An 18599-nucleotide genomic window follows, 5' to 3' on the forward strand; every position below is an offset into this window, starting at 1 on the left:
GCCTAAGCAGGGAGCTCTTGCTAGACCCAATATGCAAAGCCAGAGGTGCAGGCAGAGCCTTGAACAGGAAAGCACATCAGACTTGCCCTCAAGAAATAAACTATCTGTGGACTCAGGAGAAATCTACCCATAGAAAAGGTAGCCAAGAGTCAGATTAGTCCCACCTGAACTAATTAGTTCACCCTGAGATTCAGCTGAAGTGAAGTCCTGACATCCAAGAGAGTGTGCTATATCCACATTATATGCCCCAGTACAGAAGGAGTAGACAGAATCTAGACAGGTGATATAGTGGGAACATACGAGTGTCATTTAACCACAAAATGAGGATCAACATAAAGTCTCATCAACAGTTAAATTCGGAAGCTGAAATATGAGACTGTTGGCCCAATCAGAATATGAGGCAGCAACCTCAGCCATGCGGCATAAACTTTGCTCAAAAAGTTCCAAGGCCTGGCCTCTGGGCCTGAAGCAAACTTTAATGCGTGAGGCCCAGGTTTTGTTAACGGGCGTGTTGCTTGAATCAGCTCAGAGGCCCATAAAACCACTGTGCACTTACCTGTGCAGACTCCACCGTGTCGCCTTCCACGGAGAGTAGTGGAGTCACGGCCAGGAATACCACATTATTTCAGATGGTGCGCTGATGGCTGAGGGACCTCTACCCAGAGAGGTATCGATCCCGGACTGTTTGTCAGGGAGAAGGGAAGGCAGACACCCCCCAATCCCCCTGAGCCCGTTCTGACACAGCGAGTGGTGGCTGAGGGACATTCTTTCGAGAGGTTTCAGCTCTGGGCCACTAATCAGGTAGAAGGGAAGGCAGAGACCCCTCGATCCCCCTGAGCCCATACACACTAAATCCATATGATGAAATTCTAAAGGATAAAATATGTCCAATTCAGGAGAAACTCTCATGCGACTGTCTCCTGTAGAGACAGGAAAAACACTGGAGGATGGATGTGGGGAGCGGTCTTTTAACCACTCTGTGATCCTGTCCCTGTATAGGTCAAGGGGATTAACTCCTGTGGTGCTGTCCGGAGGGAGGTTCTGGAAATCACAATGGTAGGCAGCTCACCTATGGTGGTTGTGAACCCTTGCACAACTCCGGTTAGCGTGGAAAGGCAGTGGCCAACTGATTGAGAAGTGATGACATCGCAGGAAAATGTTAGCGTGGTAGCTTGCATTATAGGTCCCAGAAACCTGTTGTATGCTTGTTATGTCCATATTTTTATCCTAATTTTAGAATAAACCCCAATTTGTATTGGTCCGCAGCGCCTTTGTCAAGCTTCTATCTTTTCCTTCTGTGCACTGGAAACACTGGATGTGGCTCATGACCCTCTCACAGAAATGAATGTGGCTCAAGTTAAAAAAGGGTTAGGCAGCAAAGGTCTAGGGTAAAATGAGATCTAGCAATTAGTGATGGGCGGACCTGGACTGTAAAAGTCCGGATCCGCGCAATTTCAAACTTACCCAAGTGCTGGGCCGGGATTGTGGGTGTTAATCTGGATCCGGCACTTGGGGGAAAAAAAAATAAAAAATAAAAAAACCAAGAATTCAGCAAGCGCTTCAACTTACCGAGACACAGCTGCACATGGCTCTCGCGGCACTGCTTTCCTCGCATCTCTGATCGGTTACAGTCAGACACACCCGCAGGCTGTGTGAAAGCGTCTGACTGTAACCAATTACAGGCGCTGTCTGGGGGTCACTATTGTATTGGACAAATAAATAAAATAATTGGCGTAGGGTCCCCCTTATTACTACTCAGAACAGATAAAGCATATGCCTACAGGCTGCAGCTCCCAGCCATGTGGGAGCTGCAGGTGGGGTCACAGAGTTTAATGAAGTAAACTGAGGCAGGTTACATGCGGTCACTAGTGAAGGACCGTGGGAACCTTTCTGCGGTGATCCCAACTAACCTGAGTGACATCACCACTGATCTTGGCTCAGTCTCTGCTCGGCCTGCAGTTACAGCATGCGGATATGTTCTATGATCGCGCGCTGTAATTTCAGATGTAGCAGAGCTGGAATCGTTGTGGGACCTCGTGTGGATTACATAGGAGCTGAAGGGGCGTTTTGGGGTTAATAAAGTGGTGAAAGAGGGTGTTTTTTTGTACTTTATTCAAAATAAAGGATTTTTTCGGGGTTTGTGTTTTTTTTCTTTTCATATACAGATAACTGATAAGGGTCTCAGAGGTCTAACATTGCTAATCTAGGGCTTAGTGGCAGCTGTGAGCTGTTATTAACCCATCATTACCCTGATTAAGGGCAATCAGAGCCGGGTAAAGCACTGGGTTTTCGCATCTAATGGATGCAATAATTCTAGGAGGCTGTAGGCTGCTATTTTAAGGTAGGGGGCGGCCCAATAAGCATGGGTTTTACCCAGCCTCAGAATACCAGCTCCCAGCTGTTGGACGTTATCTTGGCTGGGTATCAAAATTGGGGTAACCGCACATTGTTTTTTTAAAATTATTTTAATAAAATAAAAAAGCCGCATACGGTTCCTCCTAATTTGATGCACAGCCAAGTTAAGCACATGGCTGGGGTTTGCAGCCTGCAGCCATAGGCTTTATCTGTGCTGGGTATCATGATATGGGGGATCCTACACCAAATATATTTATATAAAAAAAAAATTTTATTCTTTTTTTTTTTTTACTGTACGATAGACTCCCAGACCTAAGTCTGTGTTTGGAAGCGTCAGACACACTGTCACTGAGGGTGTGGGCACTTCTGATTGCGAATAATCACAGACACCGTTGGACAGGGGAAGCAGGGAATATGCATGAACCTAAAACGCGGCCCCAGAAGTGAATGGGTGGTCGCTGGAGCAGTGTACAGCTGCGACAGAGCCTCGGTAAGTACAGCGCACTTGCTCCTATCCCTTCTACCACCATTGTTAATCACCGGATTTTGGTCCCCATAGACTTATATAGGGGCTGGAATCCAGCCTGGAACTCTGATTTTAAAAACCAGATAACAGGGACCCATCGGTCCAGGTTTTCTGAGAGTCCACTCACCACTAGGGGTAATCATATATCCTATATGCCACAAGTCAATATTTTATTTTACATTAGTGTTTATAATCCAAAAGCACAAAAGCAGAGCACAAGATACAAATTAAAAAAAAACAAAACTGAAAGATGTGTAGCTTGTGGATGTTTCAGACCCACTTCAAGTTTAGGCTTATAAAGAGTGATGCAAAATTTTGACCTACATGCATCCATACATTTGCGGCCCTATCGTTCACCTCCATTAAATAGGCTACACATTTTTGTACAGTGGCTATAAACATTCTACACACCCTTGCTTAAATGCCATGCTAGGCATGTAAAAAAAATCAAAACAAAAACAATCATTTCTGGACTTTTTCCATCTTGTAGGTCATTCATAATCTGTACTATTTTATTGAGAAACAAAAATAATTTTGGAGCGGGTAATAAAAATGAAAAATGAATATGGTTGCATACATGTGAATGCCCTTCTACAATTGGGGATGTGGTTGTGTTGAGAATCAGCTAATCATGTTTACACTCATGTTACATAGTTAGAACACTGCTGCTATAATTTTACAAGGGTTCTGATTAACCTCATATAAAGTTTATCTGTTCTCGTAGGATTTTCTTAGTTGAATTTTACTGCAAAATCCATGGTGCATAAACAGCTGACAACACAGCAAGGGTATGAAAGTTTTTCTAAGGCATTAGATATACCATGGAGCACGGTGAAGATGGTAATCAAGAAGTGGCTTAAAATTGGCACAACAGTGACTAACTAGAACTCTACATCCCTCAAAAATTGACAGATAAAAAGACAAGAAGAAAATTGGTCAATGAAGGCTGCTAAGAGACTGATAAGCAACATTAAAAGAACTGCAGAATTATCTGTCAAGTACCTGTTGGGTACTGCATCTGATAATCTCTCATATTTTTCATGTGCCTTTTCCTTACAAAGATAACCATCCAAATCTGACTATGTTTTGCCAAAACCTACAATAAGTATGTGGAACAACATAGTATTTTCTGATGACACTAAGGTTGATCTTTTTGGCCATAATTTCTAAAGGCAATTTTGGTACAAAACTAACATTGTGCACCACCAAAAGAAAACCTGCATATAGTGATGATGGAGGGTAATTGTGGCTATCTCTGCGCTGCAGTCGACGTCATTAAAAAGACCAGGATACATAAGCAGGATTTGGTGGGGTTTATTGTGAACACGTTTTGAAGTGTTCAACATACACACCCTATTGGAGACACAATTCTCCCCCTATGGATTCTTGGTATTTGTCTCAGGCACCTTCGCTGTTTTGTACTCCTGCACCATGCACTTTCACTATATATGTATTGACTTTCTGTGGCTGCATTAATGTTTAATATAATTTATATGGATTTTATTCTACTCTTTTGGTGATCTAGATCACTGCTTTTACGAAAGCATTTTCGCTTCTCACCATCTTGTATCCTTTGTAGCCTTCCCCTTGTTCCGATCTAATGCTGCCCAGTGGCTCAGTGCAGCGCTAGAGTCCTGGCTTTAAATCCCACCAGGAATAATATCTACATAGACTTTGGATGTTCTCCCCATGTTTGTGTGGATTTGCTCCCACACTCCAAAGACCTACTGGTAGGGAACTTAAATTGTGAGCCCCAATGGGGACAGTGATAATCACATCTGTAGAGCGTTGTGCAATTAATGGTCTTATATAGGCAAAGCATAATAAATGCTGTAGGTGAGAGAGGAAGATGCCCATCAGGGAGAGAAATTATATATATATACTACAGTTTAAAGAAATGTCTCTTGCAGTAGACAAAGTCGAACGATAAATCTGGCACTAAAAGAAGGTGTCTAACTGTAAGCTTTCTTTCTACAGATGATTTGCGGAAGGAAATGGAAGTAATGAACCTAAAAGAAACCTTGGAGAAGCTACGTACACACAGCAACAGCAATGTAGTCAAACAGGCCAACAAAGTTTTGGAGATTATAGAACATTTTAGTCAGAACAGTGACCATTTCTTTCCATAGATGAAACATTCTACCGAAATGAACAAACTCACACAAAGAACTCAAAGTGTTCGCCCACTGTCCTGCATCATGTAGCAACCTCTCCCACTAGTGATTCTTAGGGAGTGTACTGTATGGTTAATACTGCGACTAAGTACAATAGTAATAAGTGTGGGTTTCCAATAGTGTTATAGCACCATCTACTTCTACGAATATCATCAAAGGATCCGTAATATTTCTTCCTATCTGCATACTAGTGCCAAACTAGAATGGCTATAGATGGAAATGAACAGTCATTTTGTAATAGTGTGTAGATCCTTTTTTTATTTTTTAAATAAATGTCCATTTTTGTTCAGTCTATTTGTAATCTGGAGCTGTGGTACAATGACGCACATAGGAAAGAGGTCAACAGTATAATGGCAATCTCCAGAATCGGAGTGAAGACCTAAATGTATCACTGTTCCTCCACATCTCAGGAAGTGAACAGGCACCATCATTACGCTCTACCTTGGAGAATAAAAGCATTACACATACCTATGCGTACTGGGATTACAGCCCATTAGTGAGGGGCGAATGTGGTCGGCACTGCTTATTACTTGATCAAGCATTGAGGTGCTCGGGTACTCAGCCGAGTTTTGCCGGTGCTCGGATATTCCTTTTGTGAAACGACCACAAGACACAGACTTGCTTCACTGCATGATGTGCGCAGGCACCTGAGGGAGAACCATTCACAGTATCTAAATAGCTCTTCTAGGGGATAAAGTAACACTCAAATGTAGTGTGACCCCAAAAAAAAAAAAAAAAAAAACCCCACTCTCCCCCCGGATATACTCTGTATATGTCTGGCTCTGTGAGTGGAGACCTGAACAGGGCAATTATTGACTTTCTATAATGCTTGTCACTCGCATCGAACTCATCCGTGTGTCTGACCAACACGAATCCAGTAGAGCATTTTAGTGCTCGCTCATCGCTATAGCTCATCAGTATTGACATGAACAGACCTAAAACATTATAGCATACATAGACTATGAACAACAGCGGTATTATTTATAGCACAGACACAAACCAAACAAAAACACATGGTGACCACTTCTCCCATCCATCTTTTTTTCTAGTGTATATTGTAACTCCCTAACACGTGCACACACACGCACTAACCTGTTTAAGACTGGTCGACTTTAGTTTACTAGCATTTTCATTTTTTTCCCCCTTCGGTTCTTTCAAAAATCATAATTTTTTCTTATTCCAAGTGGGGTGAAATGGTTAAAAGATTATTTTTGTGACGTCGATTTTACCTGGTTCATGATGCTGTAAAAATTACCTTCTTATATGATTTTCCAGGTTGGTACAAATTACAGCTATACCAAAATGAGGTTTTTTTTTTATATGATTTTAGTGGTTAAACTTCTGAACTTCAAATAAAAAAAAAAGTTGGCCGTTTGGACCAGTTTGTTTTTTTTTTCCAGTTGATGGAATTCTTAGAGGGTTTGTTTGGTCATTAAGCAGATATTTTCATTATACCATTTGGGATACAAAACAATGTTCTGATCACACTGCATTTCTGAGGTGAGTACAGTGCCAGTGACCAAAATATTTAAATTCTTGAGTTTAAATATTTTTCTTTTAGTGTTTAAAACAATTTAATATAACTCAAAATTTACAGACACAGTTATAACAAATGTTTATTTTTATCCCAATTTTTTTTATTTTTGACTGTGGAAAGGTGGGGTGATTTAAACTTTTATTACTATACCTTTACAATTTTATTTTTTTTTAATTTACTTTTTTAATCCTTTTAAGAATTCTGAACCTGCAGTTATTTGATCACTCATACTATATACTGCAGAAGCACTGTGACTATGATGTCAGCCAATAGGCCATTAGCAGACCCCCAAATGCCTTCATAAGTCTCTGGTTCCTGCAGTTGGGTGCCATTTAAATGCCGCTATCACTGAACAACAGTGGCATTTAACTGGTTAATCAACATCAATTGGAATTGACTTAAGCTGCTGTTAGCATGCATTAGCTTGTATGTAACACAACCAGCCTCTGTCCAGTATAGAGCGCGCTCAGCTCCTGTAGCCGTGCTTAGCACACCACTTCTGGGCTGAAAAAGTGAGGAAAATTCCGTTAAGGGTTTATTAACAGCGTTCTTCAGAGATTAGGCCACAGTATTCCTTCTCCGATTGCCTGCCATTTTAGAAGCCTGAACATGAAAAATAAAACTTGCACAGGTCAGTGCTGCCGTACTAACCTGTTTCAACAGGACTTTTTCTTAGGTCCCCTTGACACATCCGTGTCTCCGGTTCATGTGATATCCGGTTTCACACGTCCCGGAGACACTGGCACATGTAGACCCATTAAAATCAATAGGTCTGTGAACATGTGTGTGATTTCACATGGATCATGCAGAGCAACGTGTGTTCGTGTGCTCCATTCTTAGACATGTCCATTTTTCTCCGGCAGCACGGGTGTCACACGGACCGCACAGATGTGATCCATGTGACATGTACAGGAGAAAACCACGTTTCTGTGAAATAAAATGAATTTCTACAATCCCCTTTTCCTGCACTGCTGTCTCTGCCGCGGTTGTCACTTGTTTCCGACCCCCACTCATTATGCTTATCGCATATTCACTGCACAGAGTTCCAGAAGCAGCAGCGGGAACTCAACAGGGTCGGAGACCGTAGAGTGGAGGGCATCAGCACCACGAACAGCAGCGCCAGGGACAGGTGAGCAGAACGTTCCTGTTCTCCATGTGTTAACACACGGAGAAAACTCATTTACCAAAATCACGGCACATGAAGGACCAAACGTATGTGATTTTTCACAGAAGTGTGAAAGGCGAAAAAGTGCAAAAACCTAAATTCAAACAGTGGAAAAATGTCACAGTGGAAGTGACCAATTTACATATGGAAGTTGTTGTGGAAGTTTGTGTGTTGTATTCACTCATCTCTGTCAGTGACAGAGAGAATGAATGGAGCAGAGATTGATCTGCACTCTATTTAGGTGGGGCTCCACAGTGGGGGCTTTGGAGGACCCAGCGCCTAATAAGTCATCCTCTATCCTATAGATCTGAAGATGATAAGTATAGTCTAAAGAGCAGTATTGAAGAACAAAATGTATGGCGTTCAGATAGTGTGTCTTCACGTGCTCCGTTACAGTGATCTGCACCGGTACACTTATGTCATCGGGTCAGGAAGCGCTCATCCATTTACTAGGTAATAACTAACTTGCACAAACCTTGTAAGTGCAGATTTAGCTGTGGATTTCCCTAATCTAACAAATTAATTTTGTAGCAGCATTTCGGCACTTTGCAGCAGCACATTAAAGATCCCAGCATGGTTCAAATCCCATGCAGATTCTTCTATGCGCTGTGAGCAAAAGGGTTTGTTAAAATCCAATTCATTAACATTGTATTATACTTCTGCAAACAAAATTCTAAAACTCTGTAATAATACTTAGGAATTATTGTACCAGGAATTGCTTCTACAGAAAATACATATTCAATACATACAAGTCAATACTCTTCCAAATTATAATGAGCGGCCACTTTCTAAAAACGCCTCCCTTTCACTACTGGGGATTACCCACATGGAAAATAGACGACTGGCCCCGAGATTGCAGCACAAAGCAAGTGAGGATGTTACTGTACATTCATTTCAGAGAAAAACCTCATTGAAATGGAAAAATCAGGGATTCGGATATAGTTTTTATTACTATTGTAATAGTTTGGTGCGTACATAGAAAATGGTGTAATCTATGGCGTAAACTGATGACAGCGATCAAAGAACATCATGGATAGCTGTGATCAACAGGAGTGCGCAGTCAAGCAAAGGGTAGCCAAACACAACACTGCTGCTCCAAATAACACGTATGAATTGTCATTTCATAGCCCAAATAGGTTTTAAATGGGAACCTGTCATGTCTGAAAATGCTATTAATCTGTAGATATAGGGTTAATCTGTACGTTAATAGCGTTATAGAGGTGCCTGGCAATTGTACTGAAAGTGTGGCACCTGGGAAAATTATGAACTACCAGCTTTTAGTCATACAGGCATGCCGGGAATAATTAGTCACCGCTCACAGCACTGGGAGTGAAGGCAGTAAGCACGCCCAGCGCTGACAGAAAGCAGGCGCTACATTGCTGCAGGCAGATCTGGCTTCTCCACCACTGCCAGGGTGCGTTTACCCTCTGTGCGCTGACTGTAGCGGCTCCTGGCACCTGCGTAACTGAAAGCCAGTGGCTCCCAGGGAAAATGTAAATAAAAGGTCACTTTCTCTCAAGCGCTGTACTATCGATGCAGTGGCTGGACACTTCCATACAGTATTACTATGCAGATAAACAGTGCTACCCAACCTGACAGGTTCCCTTTACCAGCAGACCACCAGTTTGAATGACTTACCTAAAAGGAAATACGTTGGTAAAAGGGCACAAAAAGGGATCTGAGTAATACAAATACATTATGTGGTCAGATGAATGCAGCTTTCTGATGTAGCATGCTGAGGGATCTGAATAAGCACAAGCAGCATCAATCACCATTTCATGGAGGTGGAGTGGAATAATGGTGTGGGGAAAGGTTTCTTTGCACATCCTAGTCTTCCAATACCTGTGGATGGACATTTGGAAGGCTGGGCTTACCTGCATCTGGTTACGTTAATCTGTAGCCATTGTCTACCCTTATGGCAGAAGGCACTTTCAGCAGGATAATGCACATTCTACAAGGGTCACAGTCCTGGATTTTGTGGACAGAGCCATGACTTTCCTTGGTTCCCGGTCTATAGACAGTAATTCTCTAGTGTATCTCTGGGATGAAGTAGAATGGGCTGTTCATTTCACCATCAAGTTTGTGGCAATAGTTAGAGGCCGGGATCTGGGCTTGGCACCTAGTGGAAGCCATGCCACAATGAATTGCTGCCATACTAGTCGGATGTATTCAGATTCATTGACTATTGCTTCTTAAAGCCATACATTATAACTGCAGTTCCAGAGTAAGAACACAGCGATAATAGACTGAAGGAGTAACAAGTACTACAGTGACAAAGAAGAATATATGTTAAAAAAACAACTTTATTTAAAAATAGTTTTCTATAGCCGTCAGGTCTCCTCGTATAGTGATAAAGATAACACATGAAAACACAGACAATCATAATCTGTAAGCATACAAGATGTGTGACAGACGGATGGACAGAAGGACGCCACCTCGGAAGCACTGTATAGAAATCTTCACATTCACACAATGTATTTACATGATAACACGTCTACACGCACAGTAAGAAATCTATCTACAGCCTCTCTTCTCTCATACGGATTCCTAATAACATGATTTATACTCCATTAGCAAATCTGAAATTCTGTTAGCTCTCGTCTAAGAGTGGTGCATAATCCCATGAGGGCACACAATATGGCCTCCAGCACATGGCAGGGTAAGCGCACCGGCACTCCCTGGGGGTTACTCTACCCTAAAAGTGCTGGGGTGTGGGGAGTGAACTTGGGGAATACGGCATATACAGGATTCATGAAATACAGTGAATGTTGGGAGCGTTAGAGGTAACGTAAAATGCATGAGGCCTTAGAGATACGCTGTCACATTATGTCCATACACAGCAGAAGAACATACAGATCCATACAATGAGCTGGCAGAGCGTGCGCTCAGTAACAAATATTCACCTAATGCCTGATACAAAGCGGGAACCGTCCAGAAGAGCAGTTTCCCTCACTAATGGGAAAAGTGACATGCGTCTTCTTGGGCAGTGTGCACACCTTTACATGCTGGCATACCTGCTGACGTTTTGAAGCAGAAGACTATTCATGAAACAGTTCTTGAAGTGGTCAAAAATATATTTTTTTTTTTTTGCATTTCACTAGCACTCTTTCTGGCAGAAAAGACATGGTGTGCACATACACTTACTCTTTCCAGTTTTGAATACATGTCACTGCAGTTTGTTTAAAAACAAAACGGTGCTTTACTCACCCTCCGCCGGTTCAGCACCGCCAAGTTTACACCACTGCGCCAAGTATCTGCTATTGTCTGCAGCGCCAACATCATACGGTCCACACTGTAGCTCATCAGTGAGTGCCATGGCTATAGCCACCAAGTCCAGCATGTCCGCTGACTCACTAATTGGCTGCAGAGCTGTCGACATGACGTAACCACTGCAGACAATCACTGAGCAGTGATAGAGGTTTAGCGCCCGGCCCGGGTAGGGTGAGTAAAGCACAGATTGTTTGCGATTTGTATAACAAACCAGGGGACAAGGGTTTTCTGAAACAGGGTTTAAACATACGGCCATGAAATGTTTAGCAGTGTCGCCGTCCCGTGACTTTCCATGACCGTCCGGCATGTTGGGAGTCATAGTTTTATAACAGGTGGTAAAATTCAGTCAGACCATAATGAATGCTGGAAAGTAAAAGTGTCACGAAGTGAGGGAACAATCCCTGCGGGCGAGGCGTCCTAACATTACACAGGCGGGCCAGCACAACTTAAAGGGGGTGTCTGTGATCTTAGAAAAAAACAGCCAAGTGCAGGGAACTGGTTAACCCCTTCCGGGTGCAGTCTTTATTTTTTTTTATTTTCACCTTCCATTTTTTTCTTTCCTTGCTCCAACAGCCATAATATTTGTCCCCCACTGACATAACTACACGAGCGATTGCTTTTTGCAGGACAAGTTGTAGTTGTGAACGACATTTTATCTGCTCCTGAAAAAATTCAGTTTGTGTATCCATTTCCTTAGAGCTGTAATTCTCTTTTTTTTTGTTAATTGAGATATTTGAGGGTGAGCTGACGCTTTATTATTACCATTTTGGGGCACAAATATTTTGATTGCATTTTGTTTTTTTTTCTCTTTATAGCGCTTACTGTACGGGTTAATTTGATATTTTGATAGATGGGACGATGCCATATATATTTTAATTTCATTATTTTTTTCGGATGCAAAATTTGTATATCTTTTTATAATCTCAAAAACCTAATTGCGCACACTGCTGTCAATCATTGACCTCAGCAGTAATGCTGTAAACACGGCACAAGCCTTGCAGAGCAAGTGATTGGCTGCAGCAGTCATACACATGACGATCGCTGAAGGAGTTAAATACAAACTGACAGGGACCATCAGAGCATTAGAAGATTAAAGGGGAGTAGAGACTTATATTTAACCCATTTCTAGTCCATTATTTCCCAATTTCCCCCCTGTAAGGGTCTGCAGCACTTCATCTGCGGATGGTTCGGCTGGGCATACACAGGGTAAGGTGGGAAGGACAAGCAATAAGGGGCTTTATGAGAAATTCTCAGGCCTACACTAGAAACTGCTCATAATGAAGGAGCCAAACTAAGTGCAAGGGCCATAAAACTAATTTTTACCAAACATTTTTCTCACTAACATTCAGAAACTAAGAAGTGAAGCCTGACCATAGGAAATAACGTTACTAAACATGAATCCGCCGTGTTCTAGTAATACAGACTAAAAAGGAAGAAATGTAAACATATCAAAGCATTTGCATACAAAACATTTTTAAATAGTCAGTTTCTATGCAAAACACATTATTTTTTTGTAAAAAATAAAAAAAACAATCCAGTTGAACATTTCCATATCTTGTAGTATTTACAGAAGCCACAAGATGGCAGTGGCGTACTCCAATAGATTACAGCAGAAGCAGTAACATCATGCAAGCTAAACGGAGCGGGCTTACAGGGGGGCAACGTAGACCTCCATCTACACAGACACTGTAGTGCGAACGATGGCTTCTAACTATCCACCATCTGTTGGGGCAATGTCATTCACGGAGCTGTATTCGACGTTTTGCACTACAGCAGTCAGTCTCCTTTGTAGTAGACTGACCGATGTGGGTCTAAAAGATTGAATACAACTCCATGATACACATACAATGAAGTGTTACTTTAAGGGGTAAAGTGGACGAGTGCTATCAGATTTATCGGATAGCACAAGGTCCCATGTTATTCAATGGGACTGTGCAGACTGATTTTTTATTCTCCATTTGACTCTGAAATCGGATGGGACTCCCTCATTCAAGCCTATGGGTGCGAGAAAAAAAACTAAAAAATCGGATGCCGCAGTAGAGCACCTTTTTACGGAGAGATTACAATTTTGTGACATAGGAAACTAAATGATTAATAGCTGCTCTGTGAAAAAACGGATTGCAAGTGAGAAAAAAAGTCGTACCACTTTCTAGATGAAAATCGGAGTGATTTTTTGTTATCCTGTGAACCTAACAGGGAACCGGTCATCACATTCAGCCATCTGCAGCCGCGCAGCGTCCGCCCTTCTGCTGCAGTAATCGGAGGACCGGTCCCCATTCTTAAAAGACGCTCACGGTGACCGTGTTCAGGGGAATATTTTACATCTGTATTCGCAATCTAAACTCAGGAGTGGAATCGGCACGAAGGAGCATATGTGATGGAAACACTCATCTCTTCTGGATACACTCCTGTTTACAAATACTGAATATAATATTGCAATGTTCGACCATGTTCACACACACAGCGTTCTTCCTGCATTATTTTTCTGCAGCCAAAAGGTGCTCTATTGGCAGTAAAAAATGCTACACTCAGAAAGCCTATCTCGGAGTGTTTTTGTATTTTTCCGGCAGTTTTTGGTGTGGATTATGTGTGCCATCTCTACAGTACATTAGTTTGTTTTATTCCCAAAAAACACTGCAAGAACATTAATGGCGATTTTTACAGACTATTTTGTTTTCGCTTTTTTATCACTTTCTATGGGAGAAAAAAAAACCCCACTGCAATAAAGGGAAAAAAGCCACACGTGAATGGGATTTCTGGGATCTCATAGCTTTTGCATGGAAAAAAAAAAAAAAAAAAAAAAGCTCAAAAAATGCTGCATGTGAACACAGCCTTAACAGTTCCAGGGCCAGGTCCACCTTTGAAACAAATTGTGATTCTGCATTGAAATGATAAAATGAAGCATCTTTGCAAATAACCTTAGTTACAAACATCCCATTGTTTGGGGTCTGCAGCCCCTACAAGCACACCCGGCATTACTACTGCCACCTGTCATTTCCACCTTTCCTGCCAGCCTGCGAAACGTGCGCTGATACAAGGTGACCAGGAGCACAGAGCAATCACAGGGTCACTATGAAGACACACGGCTGACTAGGAAATGTACACAGAAACAGACTTTTTACCCCAAATTAAAGACCAATTGTATGTTTGATCCACAGAAACAATTCGAAAAAAATGAATGACCAAGTGGTTCTGATAGTGGACCTTCCCTTTACAGACAGCGCCACACACGCTTAGCAGTGGTGTTTGGTTTTGGCCTCACTGATTAAAGGGCGCTGGACTGCAATACCACATACAACCTGTAGTCAGGGTGGCACTGTTTTTGATATGAAGCAGCCATGTCTTTTTAACGTTTACAAACCTTTTAAATTCGGTCAGGTCTGGTACTAAAAAAAACCCCATCTTTTTGGAGTGTTTTTTTTTGTGACTGTAAACAATAATGCACACATCCGAACAACCCTCAAATCCCAAGCCAAGTATCATACTAGTGTGCCATGTTTGCTCAATATGCACGTGTAAGCTATGGTATAGCTAATCTAGGACAGCACATTTAGCTAGCATGCATGAAATGTGTTACTGTTTGAAATATACAGACCACATATTAAGGAGGTTGTTGAAGTAGTGGACACTCCCTTTAAAGGGGTTGTCCGGTCTGGAATGACAAGTCTGCAGATACTCTGACTGCAGATTCATGAATCCTCCAAGCACACCTACTATGTGCTGCAAGGATATGCCGGTTTCAGACCTGGGAATGGCGGTCACGTGACAGCAATTATACGATATGCATGTTCCCAGCCAGAACCCGTGGGCACAGCCTCGATCAATGCACTTGTTCCATAGAAAATCCTTACAATCACCTCTCACCCTGGCACCATTCCAGCAATGTTACCGCTGACTGCCAGCAGGTGCTGATGAGCTGCAGCGCTCATGTGGCAGAAAAACTATAAGAGCTGGTAGACCTGGCACCAATGTATGTGAGGCATATAAGGCCCCGTGCACACCTTCAGTATTTGGTGAGGTTTTTACCTCAGTATTTGTAAGCCAAAACCAGGAGTGGGTGAATAATGCAGGTGTGGTGCTCGTGTTTCCATTATACTGTCCTCTGATTGTTCCTCTCCTGGTTTGGCTACAAATACTGAGGTAAAAAAAACTCACCAAATACTGACCATGTGCAGGTGGCCTTAGGGGTTTTCTAGTTAATATTGGAATATTGAACACTATTGCATTTAAGAAGGGGGATGTCCAAGTAGTGGACAACCCCTTTAAATTATTTACAAAGCAAGGTAAAAACAATGTCTTGAAATGGTATTTTGGTATCTTACAGCAAGGTGCAGTCATTATAAAATTAACAGACGTAGCAGTGGAGGGAGGGAAAAGCAAGAAAAAATGTGATTAAAGTCCCATATACACACTGGGGACGGCCTTTTGCATTAACATTATAGAGGTCACCCAAATGTGACAGTGGTTATGGTCCAACAACATATCACAGTCAATGTACAAACCAGAGCTAACCCCATGTGTCCTGCATAGTAATGTTCTCCATTCAGTTCATTGCCCCGGATGTCAGAGGAGTGGTCCGGTTTACCTCACAGCAGGAGAGGAGGGGGCATTATAGAGAGTCATCAGGGGTAACATATACTTTTCATACTCCAAAGATGTTCATAAAGGGGCCTCCTTCTGGGTTCCCACCCTTCATTTCTATAATGCAGGAGCACATGGGTGTTGGCTCAGAGTCTCCAGTGGATAATATACGTTTACAGGATGAGTCGTCCAGAGATTCTCTGAAGGCTTCCAGTCTAGCAGGTGGGACCTTAAAATCGGAATCCGGCCTTTACTGCTTCAATGTCAGACATAAGGGTCCGAGCCAGGTAAATGCCAAATATCTACAGGAAAAACAACAGGTCATGTAAAGTCATCATTACATTACTAATCACTAGAATAGAAAGCTAAAAAGTGAAAGAAAAATATGGAACTCCGTTCTTATCTGTAGTTTAAGGTGACCCTCACACCGGCTTAAAGGGAACCTGTCACCAGATTTGGGGCCTATAAGCTGTGGGGGCTCTTGTATACAGCATTCTAACATGCTGTATATAAGAGCCCAGGCCGCTGTGTAGAACATAAAAATCACTTTATAATACTTACCTAAACGGTCACTGTGGTAGAGTTGGTCCATATGGGAGTCTCCTTTCTCCGATGCCTCCTCTTTCGGCCATCTTTGTCCTCCTTCGGCCATCTATGTCCTCCTTCTGAAGCCTGTGTGCAGGACGCGTCCTACGTCATATAGACTTGGCGGTCCCGCGCATGTGCACTACAATACTTTGATCTGCCCTGCTCAGGGCAGATCAAAGTGCTCCTGTGCAGGAGCTCAATGTCGGCGAGCGTAGATGACGTAGGACGCGTCATGCACCCCAGCTTCAGAAGAACGTCATATATGGCCGAAAGAGGAGGTGCTGGCACTAGAGAACGGAGACGCCCATATGACCCAACTCCACCGCAGCGGCCGTTTAGGTAAGTATTATAAAGTGATTCTTAGGTTCTACACAGCGGCCTGAGCTCTTACATACAGCATTCTAACACTGGTGGTGGCCGCAGCTCATAGGCCCCAAATCTGCTGACAGGTTCCTTTTAAACATGGAAATCGTCGCAACACTGACTTCTACCATGCAAATAACTGCATGGCAGAGATAAGGCAGCAGCTCATGTAAAAGCTTGGTAATCAAACATGGCTGGCTGGTGACAACACTGGATCTCCTGATCTGGATAGGTACATGGTGAACCTCATCTGTAAGCCCACAGACTGCTTTCTGTTAGAACCCTACAGCCGTCGAACCAGATCTAATATAGGTGTACCTACACCACATACGTACCTGTAAAATGGAAATCACGAGAAAAGCTCCAGCCACGATGTATATATTTCTGGGCAGCCAGGCTTCCAAAGCCGATATACAACCCTTTACATAGGTCACTGTAGCTCTTTCAGCGGGGGTCTGTAACAGAAATAAGTGACTCCATAAATACAGATCTGAGAACACGCAGATTGTGGGAACTAAACAAGCGACAAGCACAAAAGTCCAAGAAAAGTGCAAACCATTGTCAAAGGTGGAGGTCCAGGCAGTGAGACCATCTTTGAACACAAAGTTGGCACACTAGAAGACCCCTATAAGTAATACTGAATCCACTAGTATATGGCCTCGCTGCATGTCTTTATTGAGTAAAGCAATGAGGCTGACAATACCTTTAAAATTACCATTCTTAAAGGCTACACAGCACATGGTCCTGAAAGACAGCGCCAATATCATCTAATGATAAATCTAAGAGTTTCTAAAAAGTCCACATTTACTCTAAACATAAATAAATAAATCATAGCTCCATTAAAGGATTCTGAGAAGTCAGGTGATCACTGCTGACCGGACCAGAACGGCGGAGGCCAGTCATTTCTGGCATTAGCAGTAGGACATTGTCTCCTATAATAAAATATGACTAAAGATGTGAATTTTTTTTTACACATCACATTACATAGTGGTCTGTGGCTGCTGAACGGGATCATGGCGTCTCACCTGCTGTCATTCCTAGATCTTCTGTTGATTAGGCAGCCCAGTGCAATGTCATCGATGCAACGTGATGCACATGTGCTGTCCCAGCAGGCCGGCTAATCAAAAGAAGAGCTTCAGCTGCCGGCAGGTAAGAGGGGGTATCTCAGGACACTGTGATGACTGATGGAATGGGAGGTGTGAATCGATTTGCACCAGCTCTACAATAACAATTATGGAGCGTGCTAATGCTCCTCTCACCATAGACATTACTGCAGCCCATACTGCAAAAAAATTAAATGCACCAGTGAATGTACATATATATACCGTGTTTCCCCGAAAGTAGGACCCCCCCGAAAGTAAGGCAGGGTGGGGGTTTCGGGGGGGTCCGCCAATGTAGGGCACCCCCCGATTGTAAGGCAGGGTAGCGGGGGGGGCCGGGGAATGTAAGGCCGCCTATGGGTGGTGGTCGCGGCGTAATGTAAGGCCGCATATGGGTGGGGGTCCCTGGGGAAAGTACAGGAACTTACCGCTGCCGCTGTTCCCTCGCTCCATCCAGGCCTTCTCCAGTCTCGTGCCACCCGTGGTCCGCCTCCGGTGAATGGCCCCCGCAAGGCTCCCTGCTGGCCATCAGCTCGAGCTGTGATTGGCCAGTCAGCCGGCTCGCAGCTGATTGGCCCTCAGCTCGAGCTGCGATTGGCCAGTCAGCCAGCTCGCAGCTGATTGGCCGAAATCAGCCGCGACGTCACCGCCTGCAGGCTCGCTCCGATTTCGGTAAGTTCCGAAACTGTGTGTGTGTGTGTGTGTGTGTGTGTGTACGGTATGTGTATGGGTGCCGTATGGGGCTGTATGTGTCAGTGTGTGTGTGTGTGTGTGTGTGTGTGTGTGTGTGTGTGTACGGTACCGGTACGATATGTGTGGGTGCCGTGTGGGGCTGTACCGGTACCGTATGTGTCAGTGTGTGTGGTGGCAGAGTGGGGGGCAGAACCACTGTATGGGGAGGCTGCAGGGGGGAGGATGGGGTGGATGCCTGATCTCAAAC

General features: G+C 43.2%; 2 protein-coding genes across 3 annotated transcripts in view; one reads left to right on the forward strand and one right to left on the reverse strand.

Moving 5' to 3' along the window:
* The window catches only part of LOC142311030 (rap1 GTPase-GDP dissociation stimulator 1-like), a 331284-nt gene extending 325937 nt beyond the window's left edge, over positions 1-5347 (forward strand). For both annotated transcript variants that reach the window (XM_075349022.1, XM_075349021.1), the window contains one exon: positions 4859-5347. In XM_075349022.1, the coding sequence (XP_075205137.1) occupies positions 4859-5010 (152 nt within the window). In that variant the 3' untranslated portion in view covers positions 5011-5347. The remainder of the gene's footprint in view (positions 1-4858) is intronic.
* A 4695-nt stretch (positions 5348-10042) lies between these two features.
* The window catches only part of TSPAN14 (tetraspanin 14), a 76184-nt gene continuing 67627 nt past the window's right edge, over positions 10043-18599 (reverse strand). The window contains exons 8-9 of the mRNA XM_075349023.1: positions 16895-17014; positions 10043-15910 (exon numbers count right to left, since the gene is read on the reverse strand). Coding sequence (XP_075205138.1) covers positions 15839-15910; positions 16895-17014 — 192 coding nt within the window. The 3' untranslated portion in view covers positions 10043-15838. The remainder of the gene's footprint in view (positions 15911-16894; positions 17015-18599) is intronic.

Source organism: Anomaloglossus baeobatrachus, chromosome 5 (genome assembly GCF_048569485.1).
Source record: "Anomaloglossus baeobatrachus isolate aAnoBae1 chromosome 5, aAnoBae1.hap1, whole genome shotgun sequence".
Lineage (NCBI taxonomy): Eukaryota > Metazoa > Chordata > Amphibia > Anura > Aromobatidae > Anomaloglossus > Anomaloglossus baeobatrachus.